At 43.2% G+C, this 25,217-nt stretch overlaps 1 protein-coding gene across 2 annotated transcripts; it reads left to right on the forward strand.

Annotated features, from left to right (window-relative positions):
* Positions 1-551: 551 nt before the first annotated feature.
* On the forward strand, positions 552-25,182 carry stim1a (stromal interaction molecule 1a). 2 transcript variants are annotated; one of them, XM_077565809.1, is made up of 14 exons: positions 552-786; positions 2,153-2,280; positions 6,744-6,874; positions 7,948-8,062; positions 10,198-10,309; positions 10,438-10,553; positions 13,708-13,885; positions 18,155-18,332; positions 18,660-18,827; positions 18,930-19,030; positions 19,820-20,049; positions 20,738-20,818; positions 22,105-22,168; positions 23,244-25,182. In XM_077565809.1, exons 2-14 carry the CDS (start codon positions 2,181-2,183, stop codon positions 23,653-23,655), a joined length of 1,986 nt encoding a protein of 661 aa, XP_077421935.1. In that variant the 5' UTR covers positions 552-786; positions 2,153-2,180; the 3' UTR covers positions 23,656-25,182. The 2 variants fall into 2 exon arrangements, with proteins under 2 accessions (XP_077421935.1, XP_077421936.1); XM_077565810.1 differs by lacking the exon at positions 20,738-20,818 and having other exon boundaries at positions 553-786.
* The last annotated feature ends 35 nt before the right edge of the window (positions 25,183-25,217 follow it).

Genomic DNA, 25,217 nt, shown 5'->3' on the forward strand with positions numbered 1-25,217 from the left:
CTTTTTTATTGTGACACTAAGCCAGATGCTCTTGCTAGTAGGTTAGGTTTTTATATAAATTTTTTATCAAATAATGATAAATATTTAAAACCAAAATCATTGTGGCCCCGTCCGTCACTGATAGTCTTGGACCCCATTGTAGTGTTCGGGTTACAAAAAATAAAAATGCTGTTCCACCGGTTTGAACACCATTTTTGACACAGTATTTTGAGTTTTGTCCATCTCAATTGAACAATCTTCATTCATATTTTTACTGTGCTGGCCACATATATTTTCATGGATGTAGGTTAAATCCTGACTAGATAAGCTAAAAAAAAAAAGTCCAATGGTTCAAAAAAGTCACTATAGTAGTAACCAAAGGCTTAAAAAATATATTATAAAGATGATAAATAAGACATAATATTGTGTTCTATCGGGCCCTGGATATCATTGAAATTGAATGCCTTTCGTTTCCATGCTCATACACAAGATGGCGACCTTAAGTTATGTCCCAAAGTACTGAAGAAAGAACTCCGGACTAAAGGGGGCGAGCGTCTCCACTTGACCACTAGGAGAGGAGAGAGAAGCGTAGAAGAAGAAGGTTCCACTTGTGTTCTCCACATTCTGCGGTTCTTTGGGGCGGCTTTGGGTCGAGGAAGTCTCGCTCAGTCTCTCTGGTCTGCGGGGAAAGACCCAAAGAGAAGAGACACCTTCCAAGCGGACCGTGTCCTCGCCTTCTTGCTTTCTTGATGTCCGAAGCGATGATAACCCACGGCTGAAATCTACGTGAACGCCGCTTCTTCATCCGTAAGTTTTGTTTGTTCCACTATTGACAGACTGGGCGCTTCGGTGCTGATGTAGTGTACTAGTAACTAGCTAGTTCATTACCGCCCGACTCGTCCAAACGGACTTTAAACCATGGCGTCACTACCAGCTGATAGTCACCATTACCGGTGCGGAAAATATCCATTAAAATCCCGAGAATGTTGCGTCTTTTATTGAATTACTCCGTTGTCACGCAAGCTAGCTGAAACTCGGCTCCAGTTGAACTAGCATTGGCGTTCGAACCGGTGGAACAGCATTTTTATTTTTTTGTAACCCGAACACTACTACGGGGTGCAAGTCAGTCAGTGACGGGGCCACAATGGTTTTGGTTTTAAATGATTATCATTATTTGATAATAAAAAAAATTAAAAAAACCTAACCTACTGACAAGAGCGTCTGGCTTAGTGTCGCAATAAAAAATGTTCACTTCAAACCATTGGCAGTCTTTGGCCCAAAAAAACAAAACAAACAAATAAACAGTTTTTGTTTCCTCTCGCGCAATGGGGTAGATGCCACGGACTTCCGGGTTTTACACATCAGCGCCGTTTCCGGCCACTGCTCGCCGCGTTCCAACACTCGCACCCGCGCCCCCCAACCGGCCTCTCGGCTATTTGAAATGCTTTGGACACTCGCAGCCTCGCACCCGTCGATGGGAACGCGCACCTGAGGGGCACAAAAGCGCAAGTACTGACTGGGACGCGGCCCACACGTAGGAAACAGAAACAAAGTTAAAGAGTGAAAACCCGAAAGTCAGAAGTCCCTCCTCCTACGTGGCATATAGTCCATTCTCTTTTCCCCCTCCCCTCGGATAACTCCACTTCATGTTTCTCACAAGATGCCAAAAAGTTTGTTGTTAGATTGTGTGGTGTTTTATGTAATGTTTATTTTGCGGATCCGATCAATGACATCACTGAGCGATCAGCACATTATGACATTACAGCCAATCACTGATTCTGCATAGAAAGCAAAATATCTACCGATCCGATCCAGCTGATCAGATCTGCGCACAAGAAAGTGGCAGTATTTATTTGTGGGACTTGTGACAGCTTCAAATAGAACAATGCCTGGAAATTTAATCATATTTATTTTAATTGCTAATCTGATGTGTGCCAATATGTGCACAGAGAAGAAGAAATACAGGTTTTATAAAACACATTTAAATTTAAAGCCTCACGAGGATCGCTGGTGTCTTTGCGCCATTGTCAAATAGGAGCTTCACCTGAGAAGTAATATTTCTATTTCACCGTTATTGTCCTAGCTTGAAACATTAGCTGCCTGAGACAATGCGCTGATTGTTCCCCAATTTCTTGCCAAGAGGATTCACATGCTTCTTCTCTTGTTTTTGCAGCAGTGGAGCAATCACGGAGCTCAACAAAATGGTGACCCTCTGGATATTTTGCTTGTGTCTCATCGGAGGAAGCCGGACCGACAGGCCCGGTTCATCCTTAGCGGAAAATGCCGAAAATGGAATATCAGGTGAGCAGGTTTGCCATGGGATAGAAAATAGACAGTCAATTTCCAGAATGTTTACAGAAAATTTTCCTAGACAGTTAACTCTTTGACTGCCAAAAACGTTAAATAACGTTTAGTAAAATCCTATGGAGGAGTGCCAAAGACGTTAAAAGACGTTTGTTTCAAAACAGAGGTGAAACTAACCATTTTCTATTGTTGATTACTGAAAAACGGAATAAGGTAGAAACAAACTTTTTTTTTCTGATGAAAGATGAGAGTCCAATCTTTCATTTGGTAGTATGTGTGTTTCCATAGTCCAAACACAAAATTTTCTGTGGACCTTGAAAGATCAGTCAAAATGCTTAAATCGGCTGGCACTGGCGACATCCCGTTTCTGAAAACGTCTGGCAGTCAAAGAGTTAAGCTGGGATTTTTCAACGAACAATTATTTCAGTATACAATCAATCTTTCGTTAATTTTCTTGATTAATCGATGTACGAAAACGCCATGAATTTCTGTTAATTCCAATGGAAAGTTGCTAACTTTGAAAATTCTTGGGCTGTGATTTATTTATTTTTTTAACTCTTAAGTTCCAGGTGTACAAGTTAAATTCCGATGTTTACTGGTGGATCAGTGAGCCAGGCAGCTGCCCGACTCAAACTCGTCGTGCGTCTTTGTGCAGGCTCTATATGTGGCCCGGCTGAGAATAGTCTGGCCGGCCCCACGTTCTCCGGTGTGCATGAAAACGCTTAGTCAGGCAGGAAGCAATTGACCTAATGGCCGCCGGGGCTGTTTGTCATTGCTGAGGTTGCCACGATGTGAAGATTTCCCTAAATTGCTTAACACCAACGCAATCTACAGTACATGTGCAGTACGGAATTCTCGCTGTAGTAGTCCTCATCACCGGGATGCCACTTCTACTTCCAGGTTGCAGTAGACGGAGAATTGCACTAGTAAACTAGTAAACTAACCCTTCATGTTATTGGGCCAAACAGAGAAAATGTCTCGAATGAGAGTTGTAGCCTTCTTCTCTACTAGTTGGAATGTGTGAAATGTCAGTCGAAAAGATGAAGTTCCCTCAAATTGCTCGCAAGGCGGACAAAATGCAGACCGTGATTTACATGTCAACGGGTAAGTTGGTTCTAAAATAGACGTGTTGGAACTTGAGAAATAGTTGACGTCATCATTGACTAATTATTGACTTTTATGTTTCTGGGATTAATGGATCGGATCTTCTTTTTTTGAGGCAGAAACGTATGGCTAGCAGGTTGGACATGATCTTTTCCTATTCAAAGACATCACTGTGAGAAAATGTCTTACACAAGGTTTGCTTCCCAGCCTGTTGCTCCAGAAATAACCTCTGGACAGAGGTGGCAAATCCAGGTCCAGAAAGTAAAAAACCCTGCCACAGTTTGGCTTTAGGCCCCCGGGTGCTAGCTAGCTAGCTCCCATGGTGCTCGTTTACCTGCTAGGGAGCAAGCTAGCTATCTAGCTAGCATCAATGGCTGCATTTGGATTTGCCACCTCTCCGTCTGGATTATTATTGGGATGGATATCATTTTTAAGAAAAAAAAACAAGGAAAAAAACCTGTCAATATTTTGGCCATCGTTTAATTTCAAGTTTGCGGTAATCACTCGTTTTCGGCCACCTGGAAGCACCCAACCTATTGTTGACAAACATTGTGAAATGGGTGTGTCAAAAAGTGCCGCCGGGACAGTTTCAGAAGTGCAACATGTCCAAGTTTTTAGTTTATTTGACCTAAGGTGATTTTATTACACAATGGCCAAGGTGAACAAAATCGGAGACTGGATTTGCTCATATAGCAACACAAAGTAGCACGAATCGATTAGGCCTGCTACGATGCGTACAAACTGTAGCTGCTCTGGCTGTGTGGTTGGAAACGCATAGCATGTGGTCCTCGCTGCCAATGGCTTGCATAACTGAAACACTTAAAAAAAAAAAAAAAAAGCAGGCCAACTGGTTTGTAAATCTCTTATCTGCTCGGCGGAGGTTTGCAAGGCAAATGATGGGAAAAAAGGCAGTCACAGGTGAAGCATTTCACACAGTGACGGCTTGTCAGCTGGATTTTTGGGGGGGGGGTTGTCTGTGGATCTCCCGTACGACTTTCTTTTCAGTCTCTTGTGCAAAGGCTTGTTGTAACACGTGCTGCTGTGAATAAAGTGTGCTACGCGGCACGGTGAAATGGTAACGCGTCCAATGTGGCTAAACGACATAAAAAGCTTGTCGTCACATTGGACTGTGCAGTAGTTACCCACGATATCACGTCACAGCGCGTGTTTATGTGCACGCGCACAGCAGGGACATTGTCGCTCAAATAACACAAAAGAAATCACACTTCAGGGAAGATGTCATTTTTTTGTTTGTAGGCAGGCATAGCTTGATGCATAACCGCATGTTTTAGTGGCCCTTATCAATAAAGAAGTGGCAATTGTAGCGAAACGCCACAGATGAAATGAGGGCGACTGTTGATGCTGTTTCTTGCTTGCATCAGCTCGTCACTGTTTTAGCGCCGTCCAAAAAGTCGGGACAACTGAGAGCGTGAAAAAGAGTTTCACGCTATATCTCAGCAATTCACTACAAAGTTAATCTCAGTCTTTGCAAGTTTGCAACACTTATCTTCCAATATATTTTATGTATTAAAAAAAACTCAGCATTAATGACTTAACAGCATCTTTAATGTTCAGGATTTTAAAAAAAATACTTATTGGCGTATGACTTTCATTAAAAAAATGTACATTGAATAAATGAATGAACTTATTTTGAACATGTCTAAAAAAATAAATGAAATAAAACCATCAACAACTCAAATTACACGTTTGGAAAAAGAGTAGGAAGAAGTATGAACTTCTTTCTTTTTTTTTTTGAATTCCTACCCTTTTATACCTTTTAGCTTATCCAAGTATAATTCTAACTGTCACAAGTTTAAGTGAAGAAAAACCCATAATGTACAAATGATATCCTTATAAATGAATAACACAAATATACCACATAATAAATAATCACTTGGTATACAGTAAATACAAAAATTTGTATATAATTATCTTCAGCTTTGTTTATACCTACATTTCACTCCCGTCTAACATATTTCCTCTTCTCTGTAGTTATATATATGTACTTCTTTTTAAATACATTTCTATTTCTAGACCTACTGTATAGTAGGACTCGAAAGTATATTTTGTATTCAAATACATTTTGCAAACAATTATCGTCTTATCGGTTAACGACATCAGCACTTTCTAAATGATTGGTTTACCCGTATTAGTTGAAAATAGCATTATCGTGCATCCCTAGCTTGAACTGATCAAGGTTTCTGCGGGCCTTTAAAAAAAAAAAACATCGTTAAATGTATTGTTCTGAAATTAAGAAGCATCAAATGAAAATGCTTGTTAATGCATTATTTTACATACAGCGTTGTCAAGGAGTCTCTATTAAAACTAAAAAGCCAAAGAAAGTTTTTCGTTTGACGCACACTGAGCTGAACAAAAGGTCATACAGAATGTGCTGAGGTCAGTTTCCTTAAAGCAACATTATGGACGAATTAATCCAAGAGAGTTGACATCATAAACATCATGGCTAAATTAGCTTATTGGTGTTTTTCAACTTCATGGTGTCCATCTCGAGATGTTCGTTCCACTGTGCAAAGCTTGTAAAATAGAGAGAAGGGTCAAACTGTAGCGACAGTACATTATCAGTCAGCCTGCGTCTTCAAATCTTCAAATGCGCATCGAAAACCCGACTGTTTGCTGCACTTCACGCAGACTCGACATCTGCGGTACATTCCCAACGAGGCTTCCTATATGCGGAAGGCTTTTTATCTGTGCGCCTTCAGGAAGGAGGAAGTAGGCACAAAAGGGAAGGAGGCGGGGCCAAGACGGGAGTCACTCGATAAGGCCTCACTGACAGATTGGCCAATTATGCAATTGCATCATCATCCGTCTTTTCACGCAATATTGTCACGAGACACATTTTGGAAATAGTTCCAAATGTGTTTCACAAAAACAAAGAAAAGCAGCAACACCATAGCAACAGTGACGCGTGGTGGTCCTGAAAAGTGGCTGTTTTTCTTCCGCTGCAACTCGGAGCAAAACCTTCAGGCTTCTATTTGATAGAAAAAAAACACACCAAAAAGTCAGATAAAGCCTTCTAGAAAAGCTTAACTTGATTTAGAGGCATCTTAACTGGTGTGTGCGAACTGCCATCAACTTGCCTTTGAATGTGTTTGATTCATTCTGAACAGTCTCATCACAAAAGGGTGTGCACAGTTGTGCATCAAAAGATTTCATGATTTTTTTTAGATGGACTTCTACAGGTTAAAGGTCACATTAATGGTGGGAAAAGTTTTCAAGTGACTCACCTCGGTCTCATTTTTTGTGTTTCATGTGATAACAATTTGAACAGGGGTGTGTAGCTTTTTATTTCTTCTTTATGACACGTCCTGACTTTGCACATTATTCGTCTGTGGCAGATTTCTGCCGCATCGACGGGCCACTGTGCCGGGACGAGAACCCCGCCCTCAGCTTCGAGGCCATCCGCAGCATCCACAAGCAGATGGACGATGACAAGAACGGCAACGTGGATGTGGCGGAGACGGACGGGGTAGGTTAGCGCTGCGGGTTCACGGCACCCTCTGGAATCGCGTTTGGCATCGAGAAGGTCAATTCATGACGTCATCCCTCAGGCTGTGGAGGATTTCTCACTTGTGCTCTTTGCTTCTTTTTCCCTCGGTCGTAGTTCTTGTTAATCATTAACATCAAGTACACAAGGATGACCCACATTGCTACACTGCAACAAACGGCAGCACGGTTCTTTTGAAAGATTTATAGTTATTATCTCTCCTGTTCGGTTATTTAAGTTACAAAAAACTAGAAGCAAAACAATTTTTGGTGCGAAGCATTCAATTTGGAAGCATTATATCTTTTTCAGGTCCAATTTACGACACGGCTGTGACATTGTCACGGTTGCCAAAGAATGAACTACAGGTCCATTTTAATAAATTAGAATAACATGGAAAAGTTAATGATTATAGATTCAGGGACCATCATTTAAGTGATTTCAAGTATTCATTTGTTTATTTTTTGCATCATTTGGGCTTCCAGCTCCTAAAACCCACAAAAACAGTATTTCAAAAAATTTGAATGCTGTTAAGAAATCTGCCCGAATTTTGCATGGCATAATTTCTTTAACTGAGTGCCATCTACTAAACTCAAAGCATCTACCCGTTGAATGAATTCAATTCAGAAGTTAATGTAGCACTCTATTAGGCAAGGTTATTTTATGTTCCCTTTAATGAAATGACTACTGTACAGTTCAAGATATCACTTGAGGACTTTCGATGTTGTGTGAGTGAAAGATGAAACGACAGGGATGTCTTGTGTTAAGTATTGACACCATCAGCAGTCATGAGCGCCACACGTGTTTTTATGCACATTAATGCTATCCAGAATATTACAGAACGTTCGTTCTTCTCTTACAGATGAATAACAGCTGGAAAATCGACTGTTCCCTTTCATGCTTGACATGATTGTATAGTTGTGTTTGAGTGTGCCCCTTTCTTTTCTTTTTTTTACCCTCCATATTACATACACCCTTCAAAAACCATCGTCGCCTCTGGAGTAACACAAAAGGGGCGTTGCGTCATGCGCTAAACTGTGCGTGTGGTCGTCCCGCAGTTCTTGAGGGAGGATCTGAACTACCACGACCCCAAGGCCAAGCACAACAGCTTCCACGGGGACGACCAGTTCATCAGCGTGGAGGATCTGTGGAATGCCTGGAAGGGCTCTGAAGGTACTGCTTTCAAAGTTGGCGCAGAGATTTGTTGCAACTGTTTCGGTGACGTAGAACGTGTTTAGTTGCTCCTATTAGCGTCCGTAGATGTTTCTCATTGCAGTTCAATTCAATGCAAAAAATTGATTTCATTCTTTAAAATAAATAGGCATCATTTTTGGGGCCGTTTCAGTTTTCGGCCAAGCATTTCTCATTTTTGGTTTTGTCCCAAAAAAGTCATTTTGGTGCATCCTTAATATTCACTAAAGTTTAAAAATAAATAAATACATTTCTTCGCACCAGCTAAGCGACTTCGGGAACGGACTGCAAAGCCACACACAGAGTCCTGGACAGGTCTGGAGCCACCCGGAGATAGCGTTTAGTGTTTTTGCTCTTTAATTTTTTTCTTAGCACATGCGACTCGGACGGGTGACAAACTGATGACAAAACAGCTGACGCTCCGGGACTCTTCATTGACGGGTGGGCGGCGGGGGGGGGGGGGGGGTACTTAGCCTGGCAGTGGGGCAAGTAAAACAAATTAAACAGCGGAAGAAACCCGAAATAAGGCTGCTTTGCTTTGGTACAAGTCAAGGCTCACTATCTGCCGGCTTGTTGAGCAATGAGCGGCGCACTTGGCAACATCCTCCAGCCTGTCGACACAAAAACCGAGACACATACTGTCGCCATCCTCGCCCCCCCACCCCCGTACTTTCATGTGGCGCGCCGTATCTGGCTATCACGTCTTTCACACCCTTCCTGTCGGCTGCCTTTTCTCACACTCGTAGTACACTCGCACACATTGACTTTGCGCCAGCAACTTGGGAGCTGGTTAGGTTACCCACCCCCCCCCCCCCCCCCCCACGACCACCTCCCCCGCTGTTTCTCTGTTATGACACTGGATCGCTGGTTTGGGCTGCAGCCCAGATGCAGACGTTACAGGCACTCTTTGGCTTCAATGCAAAGTAAACCTTCAATTGAAGCCAACCAACAAGTCATCCAATAGCATACCACATTTTTTTTCTCCATAAATTGTCTTTGGTAGTGTAACACTGAAAATATATGTAGCAAATAATAGGTACAGGGATGTGATTTTTCCGCTAATTCGCGGAATTCCGCTTTTTTTTCTTCTGTCCCCCCCCCCCCCCCTTGTGTATGCACATGACTCCGACAGATAACATCTTCTGCTATAACAAAGACATTTGTGGTATGCTCTAATATGAGTTACTTTTCATTTGGTCATGATACAATTATTTGTTCATGAAATTTGAACTCTTCAACATTATTTATGTGTTAACTTAGTAATCACATTAGTTAGATATGATGATATTCTCAGTGATAGTTTTTAAAAGCAAAGGCAGTCCAATGTTTTTGAATGTGACTGATTTTGAGTTGACTAAAACTGCCATTTTATATGGGATAGTTCAATATACATTGAAAATTTTGTCTATTTCTTTGTCATGTGAGTGCATTGAAAGTACTTAAAAACACGGAAAACCCATGAGCTCCGGGGCCTTGTCCCCCCACCAGGGCACTGCCCTGGACCTAGCTGGGTGCCAGCGGCCCCCAGACCCCCGGCTAAATTTTCAGATAATTTCACTTTGGTCAAATCACATCCCTGTAGGTAGGCCTAAGTCTTTATCAGAAAAATGTTATTCCTAAAAAGTATATTAAATGTCATCGTAAAACCCTGTAACATTAAGCACTAAGCACAATTCAAACATTAACACTGTGCTTAGATACAGGAAAATAAAACTGCTGAAATAATGATTGAATTAAGATGAACGTTTTTCTTTTACGAATAAATTGAACTGCATGTAGGCAGTGATTCGTTCACAGTGGTGCACATTTTGAGAATAGGCAATATTTGATGTTGGCTTAGTAAACGCATCTGATCCTAGTTGCCAAATTATGTGCAGAGAAACTTGACCAAATTGTTCAATTTGACTAAATTGGTATTGGCAACAACGTACTGACACATCAGAAATAGGCAGTGCACACATTTACTTACTTACTTATTTAATTCCGGGCTCAATTGGTGGGCAGACGACCCAGAGTCATAATGAGAGCTGTTAAATAATATGTTGGTGTTATCGAGTTTAGCCAGAAGGTGGACTGGATTTTGAGCAAATTGTGCCGTTCCCTCTCGCTGTGGTCAGTGTACAACTGGACCGTGGACGAGGTGGTGGAGTGGCTCATCTCCTACGTGGAGCTGCCGCAGTACGTGGAGGCCTTCCGCAAGATGAGCTTTAATGGCAGCGCCATGCCCAGGTGAGGCCCAAGATCTTTGTCAGCTCTGACGATCGATCCCAAATTGCGTGACGGTTGGCGTGTTTCTAATTTTGAGAGGGTCATTGAACCGAATTCGGCGCGTGCTTGCCGTGTGTGCTCTCCCTCAGGCTGGCTGTGAAGAACACCACCCTGACACACGCCATCCTCAAGATCCTGGACCGCAGCCACGTTCAAAAGCTGCAGCTCAAGTCTTTGGACACCGTGCTGTTCGGAGCGCCCCTCAGTAAGTGGCAACATCACGTTTCACTTGTTGATTTTCGGCGATTGTGTGTGATTTCCTGATGAGTTCCACATACTTGTTAGCTTGAAAAGGAGCAGAGCGCAAGGCTGGTGAACTTTACATAAATAAAATAAATAAGGTAAATTCCACTTGATTGTCACACCCAACTAAGTGGGGGTGAAATTCGTTCTCCGCATTTGACCCATCCCCTGAGGGAGCGGTGAGCAGCAATGATTGCGCTCGGGAATCACACTGTGAAGATCTACCCCCCAAATTCCAACCCTTTATACTGAGTGTCGAGCAGGGGGAGGCAATGGGTCCCATTTTTATAGTCTTTGGTATGACCCGGCCGGGGATTGAACCCACAACCTCCCAGTCTCAGGGCGGACACTCTACCACAAGGCCACTGAGTTGGTGACGTCTGCCGTTAAATACGACTATGAATGATTGCCAAATGATTTAATCAATGACATCGGAAACCTCCTCTTTTGATGACGAAACCTGAAAAAGCCCGTTGCAGCTGCAGCAACATATTGTCATTATGTGTTGCAAGGGGGGGTGCATCTCTCCGATAAACTTGATACGCATCTCAATAGATGGGGTGTGATACGATTCAATAATTAATCATGAAATGATGCGGTTCAATTCAGTGGAATTGCCATTCGATAAGGTACAGCTGAGTCTCGGAGGGAATGATGCAATGATTTGCTTTTTGGACTCCTTTTATTATCTTTTACTATGTTGCAAAACTTATCAATAGGCTATTGTAAATGTAGCATTTCCTTCAAAAAGATTTATTAAAGACAGAGAAGTGTTGTAGCTTTTTTCATGTTCTTTTTTTTTTTTGGAAGCGCTGTTTACTATCTACCAAATTCCACATGGCACGTTCACAGAGGGCAGACTTGAGGTCGCGGGTGGAAAAAAATTGGCCAGCCGTGAGTTACAGTATCACATTATATGGCCTTATTGCAGATCCTCTCTTAATGTTTTACCTTTTAGAGGACATAAATGTTACATTCTGGAATATTGTACATTCAAAATGTTCCTCTCTGCTGCATCGGCGATATTCTTAACACTTGCGTGGGAAACCAGAAAACGTCAAGGCCGTGGTTATGTTGGTTTTATCTGACCAGATGTATGTGACCAGCCAGGGACGACACGCGTGGGCGACACTGCTTGGCCGACTTTGTTGACTTGATGCACAGCGTGGAAGGGGAATCTGCACGTGGCATATGTCACCCTGGATTTCGACACCCAGGAGCACGCAAGCGAGCGGCGTCTGGCTATGACAGCCTCTCTAAAAAGCTCCCGCGCTCGCATCGACTGCGACTCCCTCGGCGGCGCGGCAGCATTTTAAGACACATGCACAATGAGGCCCGTCCTCATCCAGCCAACATTGCGCAGTTCAATGCGTCAGTTTGAAAGCGCATCTGTTGCGTGATGAAAGATGTCACGCTTGTTCATGTGACGGACAAAAGCTAGCCTGGTGTGAAATGAAGTCTTAATTTGGAGTCGTATACACGGAACCCCCATTCAACACGGGAGAAAAGAATGTTTATTGTGAACAAAGAACACATTTTTTTAACCTGGATCTCCTGACTTAGTGTGAGGCAAATCTGATGTGCTAAGTGTGCTATCCAGCACGCCATTGTTGGTTTTCTAGTGGAATGATTATGAATGTTCAAATGGTTACTATTGCAAAAAAAAGCGTCAAACGTTGTCCCAAAACGCCCGTCATGATCTGCAGAAATGAGCACACTGTGCAGCTGATTTTCTTCCACCTCCACTGGTGTGGAGACGAGTGCTCGCGGGCTTGGTGTCAAAACAAAACAAAATAAGAGGTTGCATTTCAATTCAGGGTGTGTTTAAGCTGCACTCCAACACTCTGAAGAGAGACACACTTGCAATGAGGCGACTCGTAAAAACCTCCTCAAATTCCCGTTTGGGGGATTTCAGGAAGGAACTTTGGTGCAAGAAAACCCCTCGTACACATGTTTACAAAACAAGCCTGAAAAAGCGGACGAGGCGTTCTTTCTTACAAGTTGAGCTGTCCGACTTGGAAGCAGGTCGCAACCTGATCTGAGGCCTCGCCCAAATATTTGGATTCTGTTACTGGTACTATGAATATTTAATCACCTGTGCTTACAAGCTGCTCAGGGGGATGTACTCACAATTGTGTTATTTTCTGGGATTGACAAAATGAGCTCTTGATTAACTTTATTTATTTATTTTTGATCCAACAGTAATTAACTCTGGCCATTTTCAAAGAAGCAATCCCCTTCGCTCCCGGCTGTTTTACTGGATTTTGACTGATATTTTTCAAGGCCCACAGAATATTTTGTTCTATTGCTATAAAAACATGAAACCTACCAAAAGAAAGATTATCGTCTCTTCTTTCATCAGGAAAAAATATTTGTATCTGTTTCCGTTTTGCAACAATTAGCATTAGAATATCGCTAAGTTTCATCAATATTCACAAACCTTTTCATAACACTGGGGAAATGCGCTGGTTGCAACATTCCTTTGGCTAATCACTTATAGTCTGTTGCCACCTGCTGGCCGTTTTTTGTAATAACTACCATTTGCTTTCAGCGACTTCTTCAGGTCAGACGCTGCATGAAAGCCTTCTGTATGCTCTAGCATCAAAAAATCTAAATATATGTTTTTGGGACCATGGCAATATTTAAAATAGAATGTTTGTATACGTTTTTGGGATCAAATGAGTTAATTGGGGCGTAAACTGTTTTGGTAATGAATCACGTCTGTATCTGTGCGTAGCTTGTTTTTAAATATCGCCAGTCATTTTCAAAGCAGAGGTCCTCATATTGCCAGCAGTTTTAGAGCATTTTGACCAACCTTTCAGGGCCCGCAGATTATTGTGGTCTATGACCGTATAAGCACCAAACCCACCAGAAGAAAGAGTCCACGCAAAACGCAAAGTTTTAAAGCCAAGACGCCCTCGAGTCAGAGGCTGAACTGCCCTTTTTGTTTACCGAGTAGACTTGAGGCTTAACCACAATGCTGATAAACGTCATTTAGCCAATCTGGACTGTTTGGACCGCAGATGAATGCTGATGGTTCCGTTTTGGGCAGAATGTTTTTATAACAACACTTTGCCATTGCACGCACATTGCAAATGATTTTCTGTGCCTTGCAGTGAACAGACACAACCACTTAAAAGATTTCATGCTGGTGGTGTCCATCGTCATCGGAATGGGCGGTTGCTGGTTCGCCTACATCCAGAACCGCTACTCCAAGGATCACATGAAGAAGATGATGAAGGACCTGGAAGGTCTGCAGAGGGCTGAGCAGAGTCTGCACGACCTGCAACAAAAGTGAGTCTTTTTTTTTTTTTGTCCCCTGACCCTAACGCCACAGATTAAAGACCCCTTGTACTCGGGGTTGTCCCTTGTAAAGCGTCTAATGTGTCACATTTTTCCCCTTTGACACACTTTATTTTTCATCAATACTGCTAAATCAGCAACTCTCAAACTGTGCGACACAAGCTCCCTCTGGTGCAGTGGTCTCAAACTCAGTGGCAGCAGCTTTAGCAGGGAAGCCCAGACTTGCTTCTCCCCAGCCACTTCATCCATCTCTTCCAGGGGAAACCCGAGACATTCCCTGTCCAACTGAGAGACATTCTGTCCTCCTCCCGGTGGGATGTGCGTCCCAACATCTCACCGGGCCGGGACGCGTCTTGATCAGATGCCCAAGCCACCTCACCTTGCTCTTCTGCATGTGGCTCGACTCTCATCTCCCGGTTGACCGAACTTCTCACCCTATCGCTCAGGGTTATGTTGTGTCTTTGACACCTTTCGCCTTTTCATGCTTTAGAATCCTTTACTGAAATCGTGAGGAAAAAATCCTCAATTTTTTTTTTTTATGATCCTGCCGACTAGCAAACAAATGATTACAAACCTCAACCTAACTGGAAGATATTTTTAGAGGAATTCTTATTTTGTTGATTTGGTGCGTGTTCAAGCCGGTTTGTCAGCTCTTAACAACCTGCCAGTCCAGGAGGTTTGCTCTCATTTTTTGTGCGTGCGTAGCAGTTAGAGGTCCTTAAAAATAGCTTGTAGAACACAAATGATGTTCTCTCACCGCTCCTTTTGTAGACCATCTGACTTGAGCGATTCCACATCATTAACCCATTAAGGCCGGGAGCGCGTGACCGCGTTTCTACCGTCAAAGCCGGGAGCGCACCTGCGCTCTTCTCCCTTTAAACCCGGGAGAGCGCACACGTCAATTTGTTGTGTTTTGCAGAATTCTTCGTCTCTCAGCCGCTGAAATGCATCAGAATGTGCACGATAGGGTGACGCGGGCTTCATAGCATGTCCTGAAATTGTATTTGAGCGTTTATGGTTGACGCAGATCCGTGGGAATTATTAAATAAATGACGCGATTGATGACGGCGTTGGAGGAATTCGAATCAGTGTAACGAGTCTACAGTGACATACTGTTAAGAAATATGTTTGTAGACATTGAGGATGTTAAACATTTTGACGGCTTTGTAACGGAATGGACTACAAATAATTACCCCGATCGCCAGAGGTTTTTGTTTGTTGATTTGAAAAAATATATATATATTGAAGGTTTATAATTATAAACTTAGGTTTGTGTGAACGGTACAAGTGTAAGCTCTAAAATGTTTTGGGAATTATTTTTCTATCTGCTTCAGGAGCTGAGATATCAATTATTTTTTAATATTGTTGAATTTTCAGGAAAACTTTTTCGGGGTTTTCGGGGATGACTCGAGTCACCCGCAGGTTTTAGAGGCATGTGTTGTGGTTAAACAGCCTCGGATAACCGTCGGTCGATAAGATGAAATAGTCTGAATGAAGCGTTTCAGGGTGAACGAGGTGCGGCAACGCAGCGTAGGTGATTAAAGAAAGTATTTTTGGGCCGGCTAGCACGACGAGGAATGCTGACAATGTGCTCCCAAGCGTGTGTACTTTCTCTTCTTATTCCTTTCAAGGACACGCTAACGCGTTGATCTCACGCAGCGCTCCCTTTCAGCTCGCGGCGTTTTATCCCAGGGATGGGATGCGCTTGACTTGAGGCCCCGGACCAGCACGGCCTTCTGTACTGGCCTAAACACGATCAGATGCGATGACCTACTTTTATAACTAAAATGTATTGTATTATTATTATTAGGGGTGTCAGACGATTACAATTTTTAATGGTAATTAATTGCATGACTTCAATAGTTAACTCACGATTAATCGCAAATTTTATATCTGTTCTAAATGTACAATAAAATATATTTTTCTGTTTTCATACTCTTGTGAACATAAAAGTGGAAAAAATGTTAAATTAATAGAAATATGGCTGCATCTTTTGGTCATTGATACAGTAATATCATAATAATTTATATTAATTGAGTTAAAATTAAAAAGATGTACTGTACTGTAAAAAGTGAGTGTGATATTGATTTGGGTTGAGGTCATTTTCCTGCCACTAGATGGCATAATCGCATTTGTAAAATGTTGGTGACATCTCAGTGCATTTTTCTTTTCATATTAAGAACTAATCTAATCTTTAACATGAAGTCATTTCAAATCAATGCATTATTCTTCAATTTATTACCGCTAAATTTTGACGTGGTCGTGTGTGCTGCGTTGCAACTGGAATTCCCCCAGTACAAGCTTTCTAAGTAAGTGGCCATTAATAACGCGGTAAAAAAAAAAAATAATGGCGTTAAAGGAACTTTAAATTAACTCAAAATTGACACCGGCTTATTATTAAGATTATTTTTTAATGGACTGTCCGCCAAACTTGATTTGACTTCTACGCTAAAGCCACAATCCAACCAAGGGCGTTTTACAGTTCCTCGAGCTGATGCAGTTTAGCTGCAGTAATGTCCGCCGCTTCTTCCTGATCCCTCCTGCCAGCTGCTCTCTTTCCATACCCTCAAGCCGGGCCCGGACCAGGGCCACTTGATACCCGCCGCGTCCCTGTAGGGAGGGACGATGGGAGGAGGCTGGATTTCCTGGGAGCCTTTTAGGATTCAGAGACGAGGTGTTAAGCATGATCGCTTAACGTGTGGGGGCTCTGGTGCTAATTCTGCCTCATTGGGAGGGGGGGGACCTCGAGTAGCGGTGCAGGTGGGGGGGGGGGGGGTCAAGGACTGGTGACAAGGACGGTGTTGAAGGAGTCGTAAACACAACAGTGAGCATCAAGAAAGTAGGGCTTATCAAGTTCTCTCTGCCCAATCTCATTCTTCCGTCTGGATTGCTTTTCATTCCCATTCCACGCTTCCTCGTGGAAGTGCTGCTCCTCAGTGACGGCCACCGTTCAAGTCAATTCCCAAACACATTGCGCGCTATCATGATGAGCTGGGAAATCGAGGTCTGTGCGTGATTAAGCACTCAGTAATTAAGTCGTGGGCGATTAAAGCCCTCCTCTTTTCTAAAGTCACGCTCACGTCTAAATATAGAATAGAAGTGCTCCATACGAGCGCGCGCACACACACACGTCGCGCTAGTACATAAGCATTGAGCAACACACTGTACTATTCTATAATTGCACGCCGACAGCTGTTCCAGGCCTCTGATGCCATTTTATTGTGAGCGGCCAAGCGGCTAGTGGACTTGTGTGCCGTCTGAGTGCCAGTCATCGTCAGTGATGGTTTCTGCTGATTCATGGCTGATGTAAGCCATGCACACGTACACCCACCGGCCACAACATTAGGAACTCCTGCATGGACACAAAGACGTCCTGAAACAGTCCCACGTAACAATGTTCATTTTGGTGGTTGTTGCTTGCATTGCTTATTGTATTGGTTATATTGTGAGGAATTATGTCATTTAAAAATATATTTTAACTAGGGGTGTCAGGTGATTACAGTTTTTAATTGTAATTAATCGTATGAATTCAATAGTTAACTCACGATTAATCGCAAATTTTATAACTTGTAAAATATATTTTTTTCCATACTTTTGTTAACATAAAAGTGGGCAAAATGTTAAACGAATTGAAATATGGCTGCATCTTTTAGTCATTGATACAGTAATTTGATCATAATTCATAAAATTGAGTTAAAATTAAAGACGTACTGTAAAAAACAAGTGCGATATTCATTTGTGCTGAGGTCAGTTTTCTGCCACTAGATGGCATAATTGCATTTGTAAGACATTGGTGACAGCTCAGTGCATTTTTCTTGTAAGTAACTTGTGAAATTCTGCCCATTTTAAAAATTGTAAAATACAAATTGACCCGTCTCCACAAATAAAATCATTCTTATTAAATTGATTACTGCAAAATTTTGACCCCCAGTACAGGCATTCCAAGTATTAAGCAAAAAAATTTGAGGCGTTAAAGGAACTTCATATTAACTCAAAATGAATGCACTAATTTTGACACCCCTAGTTTGAACCATTATTATAATGTTAATGACTAAATGGATTATTTTTAATAAATTCCTTCAACTTGTGAATGTGACACATTTAGATAAGGGTAAATATTTTCCAAATAGCTCGTCAAGCCCCACTTTTGTAATCAAATGACTAAAAAATGTGTGAGGTATCTGAAAAGAAAGTAAAATGTGAGCACATCATACACCCGTTTGTCCTCACTGCTCATTAACAGGCTTGCTCTGCCCGCAGGCTGCAGATCGCCCAGGAGGAGCACCGCTCCGTGGAGGTGGAGAAGGTCAACCTGGAGCAGAAGCTGAGGGACGAGATCAGCACGGCCAAGCAGGAAGCCCAGCGGCTCAGGGAGCTGCGCGAGGGCACCGAGAACGAACTCAGCCGACAGAAGTACGCCGAAGAGGAACTTGAGCAGGTATTAAAAGCTCAGTACAGCATGGAAAATGTGTGTGGTAATATCACACTCCAGCATAGGTTTGGGTACATCAAAGTCACAGTGGCTATACAGTCGTATAAATAAACCCACGCTTGGCTTTGCCCAACAGGAATTTGGCAGTAAAGCACCGAGCGCACTCGTCCCAAAAACTTACAAATAATGCCAAAATGTGGAAATGCCACAAGACGATTACAGACTCAAGGGTTGCAAGCTTAGTCAGAGAACAAATTACTTGTAAGCCAGGGCACCATATATTTTCTAGAAACAAGCAAAGAATCGACGAAAAAGGGTGTTTCACGTCCACAGGTGCGCATGGCTCTGAAGAAAGCCGAGAAGGAGCTGGAGTCGCGGAGTTACTGGTCCCCTCCCGAGTCGCTTCAGAAGTGGTTGCAGCTCACCCACGAGGTGGAAGTCCAGTACTACAACGTCAAGAAGCAGAACGCCGAGCGGCAACTCCTTGTGGCCAAAGAGGGGGTAACACACTGGATTGCATTTTCAAACGGATTCTTTGCATTTTCTTGTAACGTGACACGACAAGACACACTTTTGCTTTGTTGTTGTTGTTGTTTCCTACAGGCAGAGAAGATCAAGAAAAAGAGGAATACTCTCTTTGGGACTTTCCATGTGGCGCACAGCTCGTCGCTGGATGACGTGGACCACAAAATATTGGCAGCAAAGTAAGTCAGGGGTGTGCCAAAAAATCGATTCTCATTTACTACAATTCAGAATCCATTTTGAATGTCCCAAAATAGATTTTATTTAAATGATTTTATACTGTCTTGCCCTTCTTTGTGTGTGCCTTCATTGGGAGCACTGTTCATGTTGTACACAATTTGGCCACTTAGGGGCAGTGTGGTTCCGCACTTTATGATACACTGTTAAGTTGTAGCCACATGCCAATCTAGACTTTATAATGTCTTAAAGCATGCTAATCGAACAATTTGTCAGACTTTTCAAAATGTAGAAGGTTTTTTTTTTTTAAGAAAATAGGCAATCCTTTTACATTTCTGACAAAATCTTCAGTGAGCTCCCAATGTAATCAATTCGCCTGAAAAAGTTAAACGGAATGTTAAACAAGTAAATACCATAGCTCGCTATAGTTTTCTACAGTGAATCTTTTTTCCCCAAAATTTAAAAATACCGAAAATCTTAAACTTTCACATTACTGTACTTTGTTTTCATGTTGAATGAAAACAAAAGGTTCCCACGGTCAGCATCATCTCTTATAAAGTTAACTGAAAATTGAAATAAAGAGTACCCTGCGATTAAAATGTTTTTTTATTCACCTTTTATTGGCCGTCAGATTTTTTTAAAAAGGCCCAAAATGCCCAATATCGGCACCGATAACCAGTTATTTGGGACGGCCTATCTTGTCCCAAGTTATTATTTACGTGGATGCTTCAAAAAAAAAAAACAGTCTAATTGACACTGCGCCTCAACAAGCGGACTCGTTATTGTCTCCGCAGACAAGCGCTGGGCGAGGTGACGGCCGCCCTGCGCGAGCGTCTCCACCGCTGGCAGCAGATCGAGCTGCTCACCGGCTTCACCGTGGTCAACAACCCGGGTCTGCCGTCGCTGGCGTCGTCCCTCAACCTGGACCCCAGCTTCATGGGGGGCCGCGCCACGCCGCAGCACTTCATGGTGTCCGACGACCTGGACGACCTGGACGAGGACATCATGCCCGCCGTGTTGCAATGTAAGAGTTCGTCCGAGTCGCTGGGCTCGTCCGGGGGCTCGTCGGCGGGGAGTAGCAAACGATCCCTTAAGCACGCCAAGACCCTGCTGACCAAAGCCAGACATCAGAACTCGTGAGGGTTCGGACCTTGGGTGGTGGAGGTTGGCATTTGATATCTGTGAAATGTAATACATGTCAATTCATATAACTGTCATTGTTCCATTACCCGAAATCTCCCCTGAAAATCGATGTCAGCTTTGCTTCAGTTCATTATGATGACTGAGGGTACTTTTTTTTTCTGATAAAAAAAAAATGTTTATCGCCATCTCAATAAGAATGTTTTTTGTCTTGAACTGGTGTTCATTTTTCTTGGATTGTACTTTCTGTGTGGGGTTGGCGTCTCTTCCTTCGCTTGCAGGCTGTAAGGTCACAAAATGCCGGGAAACGGAAGCGCTGTGAATTGTTGCCGGCAGCATTATCCATTTTCCATACCCAAAAAAACCCCAAAACATTTTAACACCGTTATTTTAGTTGTGCTTCAAGCTCTTGTTTGTAGTGGTCTCACAGAGGAATTGACTTGGCTTCAATAGTAAGTCTTCTCATTAGCATTAATGGCACTTCCTATCTCACTCCTTTCCGTCTCTTCGCACCCGCATCACCGCCACCCTCTTCCCGCTCGCCACCGCCGTCTCGTTTCGCCGACTTGCAGACGGCGCTCGTCTTTTGGAGCGGCGAGCCAGCGACCTGTGGTCCGGCGGCTCCGATTGTCAGCCCATGTGGAAAAATCTTGGTTGGCTATTTCTTGATTGACCCCGACGACCCCCCCCCCCCTCAATCAAATCCACCTCCAGCCCACCAAATCGCTGCCTTTTTCCCATCTTATCAGTAGACACCCTCGTCACCCTGCTTTTAACCTCGTCACCACCGAGCGCACCCTCCTTGCTTCTCATAACTTCCTTTATGCCGCCTGTTTAAGCAGCCATTTTACCGCCTTTTTCTCATGTCAGTTTTCTGTGTAAACGATATACAGACACGGAAGGAAATGTGTTCAGCTATTTACCACCTTCAATGAAGCTTTGGACCAGCTTTAACATGATGGACAAATTTACTGTATGTGTAAATAAATCGGGCCGGCCAATATTGAAATTTTGCTTATGAATTTATTAATTTATTAACACTTAATAAGTAACATTAGACACAGATAAATGACCTTCAAACCCCCCCCACGCCTAGAGAAAAAAAATCCTCTGTTGTAAAACAGTCAAATTTTGTGCCTGTAATTTATGTTTTTGATGTTATAAGCAGAGGACTCAAAAAAAAAGAATTATTTTATTCACTATAAACTGATCAGTCCAGTAATTGTTTATTGGACTCTTTAAATATTGGCAGAACAATATGTGTATGTATGCCTATATTCCATACTGAAAAATCTGAATCTTCCTGTGCTATTCGTACCTCCGAAGGCAACAATTTTTTGCATTTCTCATCTGAGCATCCAAAAGGCGGAAAATTGCATCTTAGACGGGCTCGAATTATTGTGTTGCTATCGATTACGTAGATGTTACGTATTGAAATTCAGTGAACCCCCTCATGTTTGCACATGAGTATTTGCAGGCACTTTATGGGAACCCGGCCTCACCTTGCTGGTTTCCTTCTCGGGCCAAAGCCGTGTCTAATTAGAAGTCGTGCTTTGGCACCATCTATTGGCAGCTTGGTGCCAAGCGACTATGTTGAACTGTTGAAATCTTTATTTTGGATTGGAGGGGTGCAATTCAAATCCGATTTGGAATGAATCACACTTGGGGGGGTTCACTGTTGCAGCACCCGATTCCTTGATTCACTTTCCTCCACATGTAAAGAGGAAAGACACCACAAATGTTGGGATTTTATGGAGGACTTTTTTTTTCCCTCTTTTTTTTTTCCAGCCATGGCCATAAAATCCCAAGTAGCAAATATGGAGTCAATTTGAGTTTTGGTCTCTAAAAAGCCGTTTTTTGGTCTCTTTCCACTGATTGTGGCCCAGCGTGTTCCATTTTCCTCGTGATGAGTAACGTCGTTGTCGCTTTGTGCCCACAGCTCCCAGCATGATGTCCCTGCGCCAGCGCCACATTGACCCCCACCTGGCTTTTAGCTCGCAGAGGTTGGTAGAGGGTTCGCCGCCGGAGGGTCAGCAAGGGGAGGGAGCCTCGCACCCGGGTCCCCGGCCTCGGTCCGCCTTCCGGGAGTCCCGCAGCCAGTCTTTCGGCCACCTGGAGAGTCTGTGTCTGCCCCCGCTGTCTTCTGCCGTGTCCCACCCCGCGATCATCTGTAGCTCGGGCGCCAAGCCGCATTCCTCCTCCTCCTTTCTCGCTCCCCATCCCTCCCACGTTTATCACCCTTCCTTCCAGCCCATGGACCCGATTCCCGACTTCACCTTCTCCGACGTCTCCAAGGCGCGCTCGCCGCGTAGCGACAGTTTCGGGTATCTCTCGCCGTGTGGCATGCGGGTGTGGACGCTAACCACCTGCACTCACGGTCGTTGCTAACCCATGCAATGGAGCCTCCCGTGTCCCACATGAAGCCTTTTGAACTTCAAACTAAAATTCTAATAAAATAATAAAATTTTCTTTTTATATTAAGAGCTACCTAATGTTTAACATGAAGTAATTCTGCACCTTTTTAAAATTGTAAAATAAAAACTTGACCCCAGTCCCCACAAATATATGCATTATTATTCAATTTATTACTGCAAAATTTTGACTGTAATTCCCCCAGTACAGGTTTTCCATGTAAGGGTCGGCGTTAATGAGCAAATTTTGACACCCCTATTTATAATTAATTGAATTATAATTACTTGGGTAGTGTCTGTTTTTGTTACATTTTACTCATATGTTTATGAATAACAATTTTTATTGTACCATAATATTTACAATAAATCAATAAAAAATATGATTATAATAATTCATGCAAACCAACAAAAAAAACTTCCGGTGATGCTACTTTTCGAAGATTGGCCAAATACTGTCAGATCATTCCATAAACCTTTTCGGGAGGTTCCACTGTACTTAAAGAGTGACTAAAGTCTTGCTTCATTTGCTTTCATTTTGCATACGTTTCACTTAACATCCCTCTTTGTCCAACCTCAACCTAAAAACGAACCCGTGTGGCGTTGCAGTGCGTTGATGACGTTTGAGGTTTTTACCCGGTTGAGGTCTCATCTTGGCTTTCTCACGCAGGGACCTGAATCGCTCGGACTCGGACTCGTCGCTGTCCCTGTCGCAAGTGGGCGACCGTCTGTCGGCGTTGGGCTCCAAAGGCCTCCTGATGAAGCCCCCGTCGCTGCTGCCCAACGGCGGCGGCCGGATCCACGAGGGCGGCGAGCACCTGCCCGACAGCCAGGAGGCGGCGGCCTCCGAGGCCCACAGCCCCGCCGAGTCCACCCGCTCCCTCAGCTCCCCCGAGCCGGAGACCCCCTCGCCCACCTGGGCCACCGGCGCCACGGGCGCCAAGGGCGGCACTCGCATCCCGCAGCTGTCGGTCAAGAAGAGCCCGCTGGAGGAGGACAGCGGCTCCACGGGCGAGGACACGGATTCCGCGGCCGGACGCAAGAAGCACACCTTCAAGATCTTCAAGAAGCAGAAGAAATGAGGTTGACTTTTCCACATTTTTGTGAGCTTTCCAACGTTGTGGAGCGTCGTCGGGAGCAAGCGGGCTGCTCGCAGTGCTTACACCAAGTTAGCCGTCTGCGGCTTTTGGCTGGAATTCCAACATGAGTCTTACTTGATTGCCAATTTGCAGCTTCATCTTGAAATTTCATCCAAAAGCATCATATTTCTAACTTTCCGTGAGCAGTGCGTGCATGTGTGTGTGTGCGCGCGGGTTCGGGGGGGGGGGGGGGGGCAAATGTGAAGAATTATTTATACGATGCCAGTCTCGAAGGGAAACAAGCGTTTTTTTTTTCTGTGCATGTCTTTTGTTTGAATGCTGACAAAACAGCAACGCATCGACGACTCAAAAGGGCTCTTTTGGTCACGTTTTTGAGTTTGACTTTCTTTTTTTTTCTTTTTTTCCCGCCCTGTCAAACAGACTAAACGGTCTTGCGGTGTTGAAACGGCGTCTCTTTATTTTGTGTGCAGAGCTCTCGTTTTGGTTATTTATTTGAATGGACGTCTTGTGTCATCAGGAGAAAAAAATGTTACCAAAAAAATGGTCATAATGTTCGATTCTTTCACACAGAAGACCTTTTCTCTCCTTTTTTTTTTTAAATTTTTTTTAAACTGGATGTCATTAGTGTACACATCCAACTGAAAGCCTGCTTGGAATCACTTTATTTTGGACTCTCATGACCAATGGATGACTTTTTTGCAGCATCCTAGGAATGTTTGAAAAATTCCTCCTAGGAAAAGATGTTCGACAACGATGCTAAATTTCAGTTTTTTGTTTTTTTTTCTCGACGCCATCTAATGTGGGTGGAGCAATCATTTTGAAGATTCATAATGTAAAAGGGGGAGCAAGGGCCCGTTCAGTGTGGGTTCCAGCTTTAATGTCTCTCTTCTTCTTCTTCTTCTTCTTTTTTTTTGGGGTAGCGTGTAGGCCATGGTTGTTTATTGGATGCTGGTAAAGGGCTACAAAAAAAAAAAATCTACAATTTGGTACCAATCCAAGACCAAGGATTCCACATGAAAGTGCCAAATCCCTGTTGGCTGGACCCCATTTTGTTACGTCGACGGGTGATCCACCAGCAACAAATCTTTGTCTTGTATGTTTACATTTGCCACGAGGCCTCACAGGACTATGCATCTGTACTTTCAGCTTCTCATCCACCAAAAAGAACAACATAAATAAGACAGTCAGCCAAACTCTCAAGATGGTTTTGAAGATTTTTACAAACGGCTACTTTTCAGTTGTTGTTGTTTTTTTTGTTTTTTTGCAAAATCAGTCCGTCTTTTGCACTACAGCTGTACTGTACATGAAATCCTGAATGTTTTTGTTGATGCATGTCAAAGTGCTTCGACGCCCCTGCAGCCCTGTTGTAACTTCTTACCTTTCAACTTTTCAGCTTCTATTTATGAAATCCAAACCGTATATTTGTACAAAGAAAACTTTTTTGCATCTTCTGTGATGGTCTTTTATGGCATTCTTGCATGAGAGCAATAAAATATTTTAAATGAGCAATCGGGGACCGTTTGTTGTATGTATGTATATTTGTG

The sequence above is a fragment of the Vanacampus margaritifer genome, chromosome 5, assembly GCF_051991255.1.
Source record: "Vanacampus margaritifer isolate UIUO_Vmar chromosome 5, RoL_Vmar_1.0, whole genome shotgun sequence".
Classification (NCBI taxonomy): Eukaryota; Metazoa; Chordata; class Actinopteri; order Syngnathiformes; family Syngnathidae; genus Vanacampus; species Vanacampus margaritifer.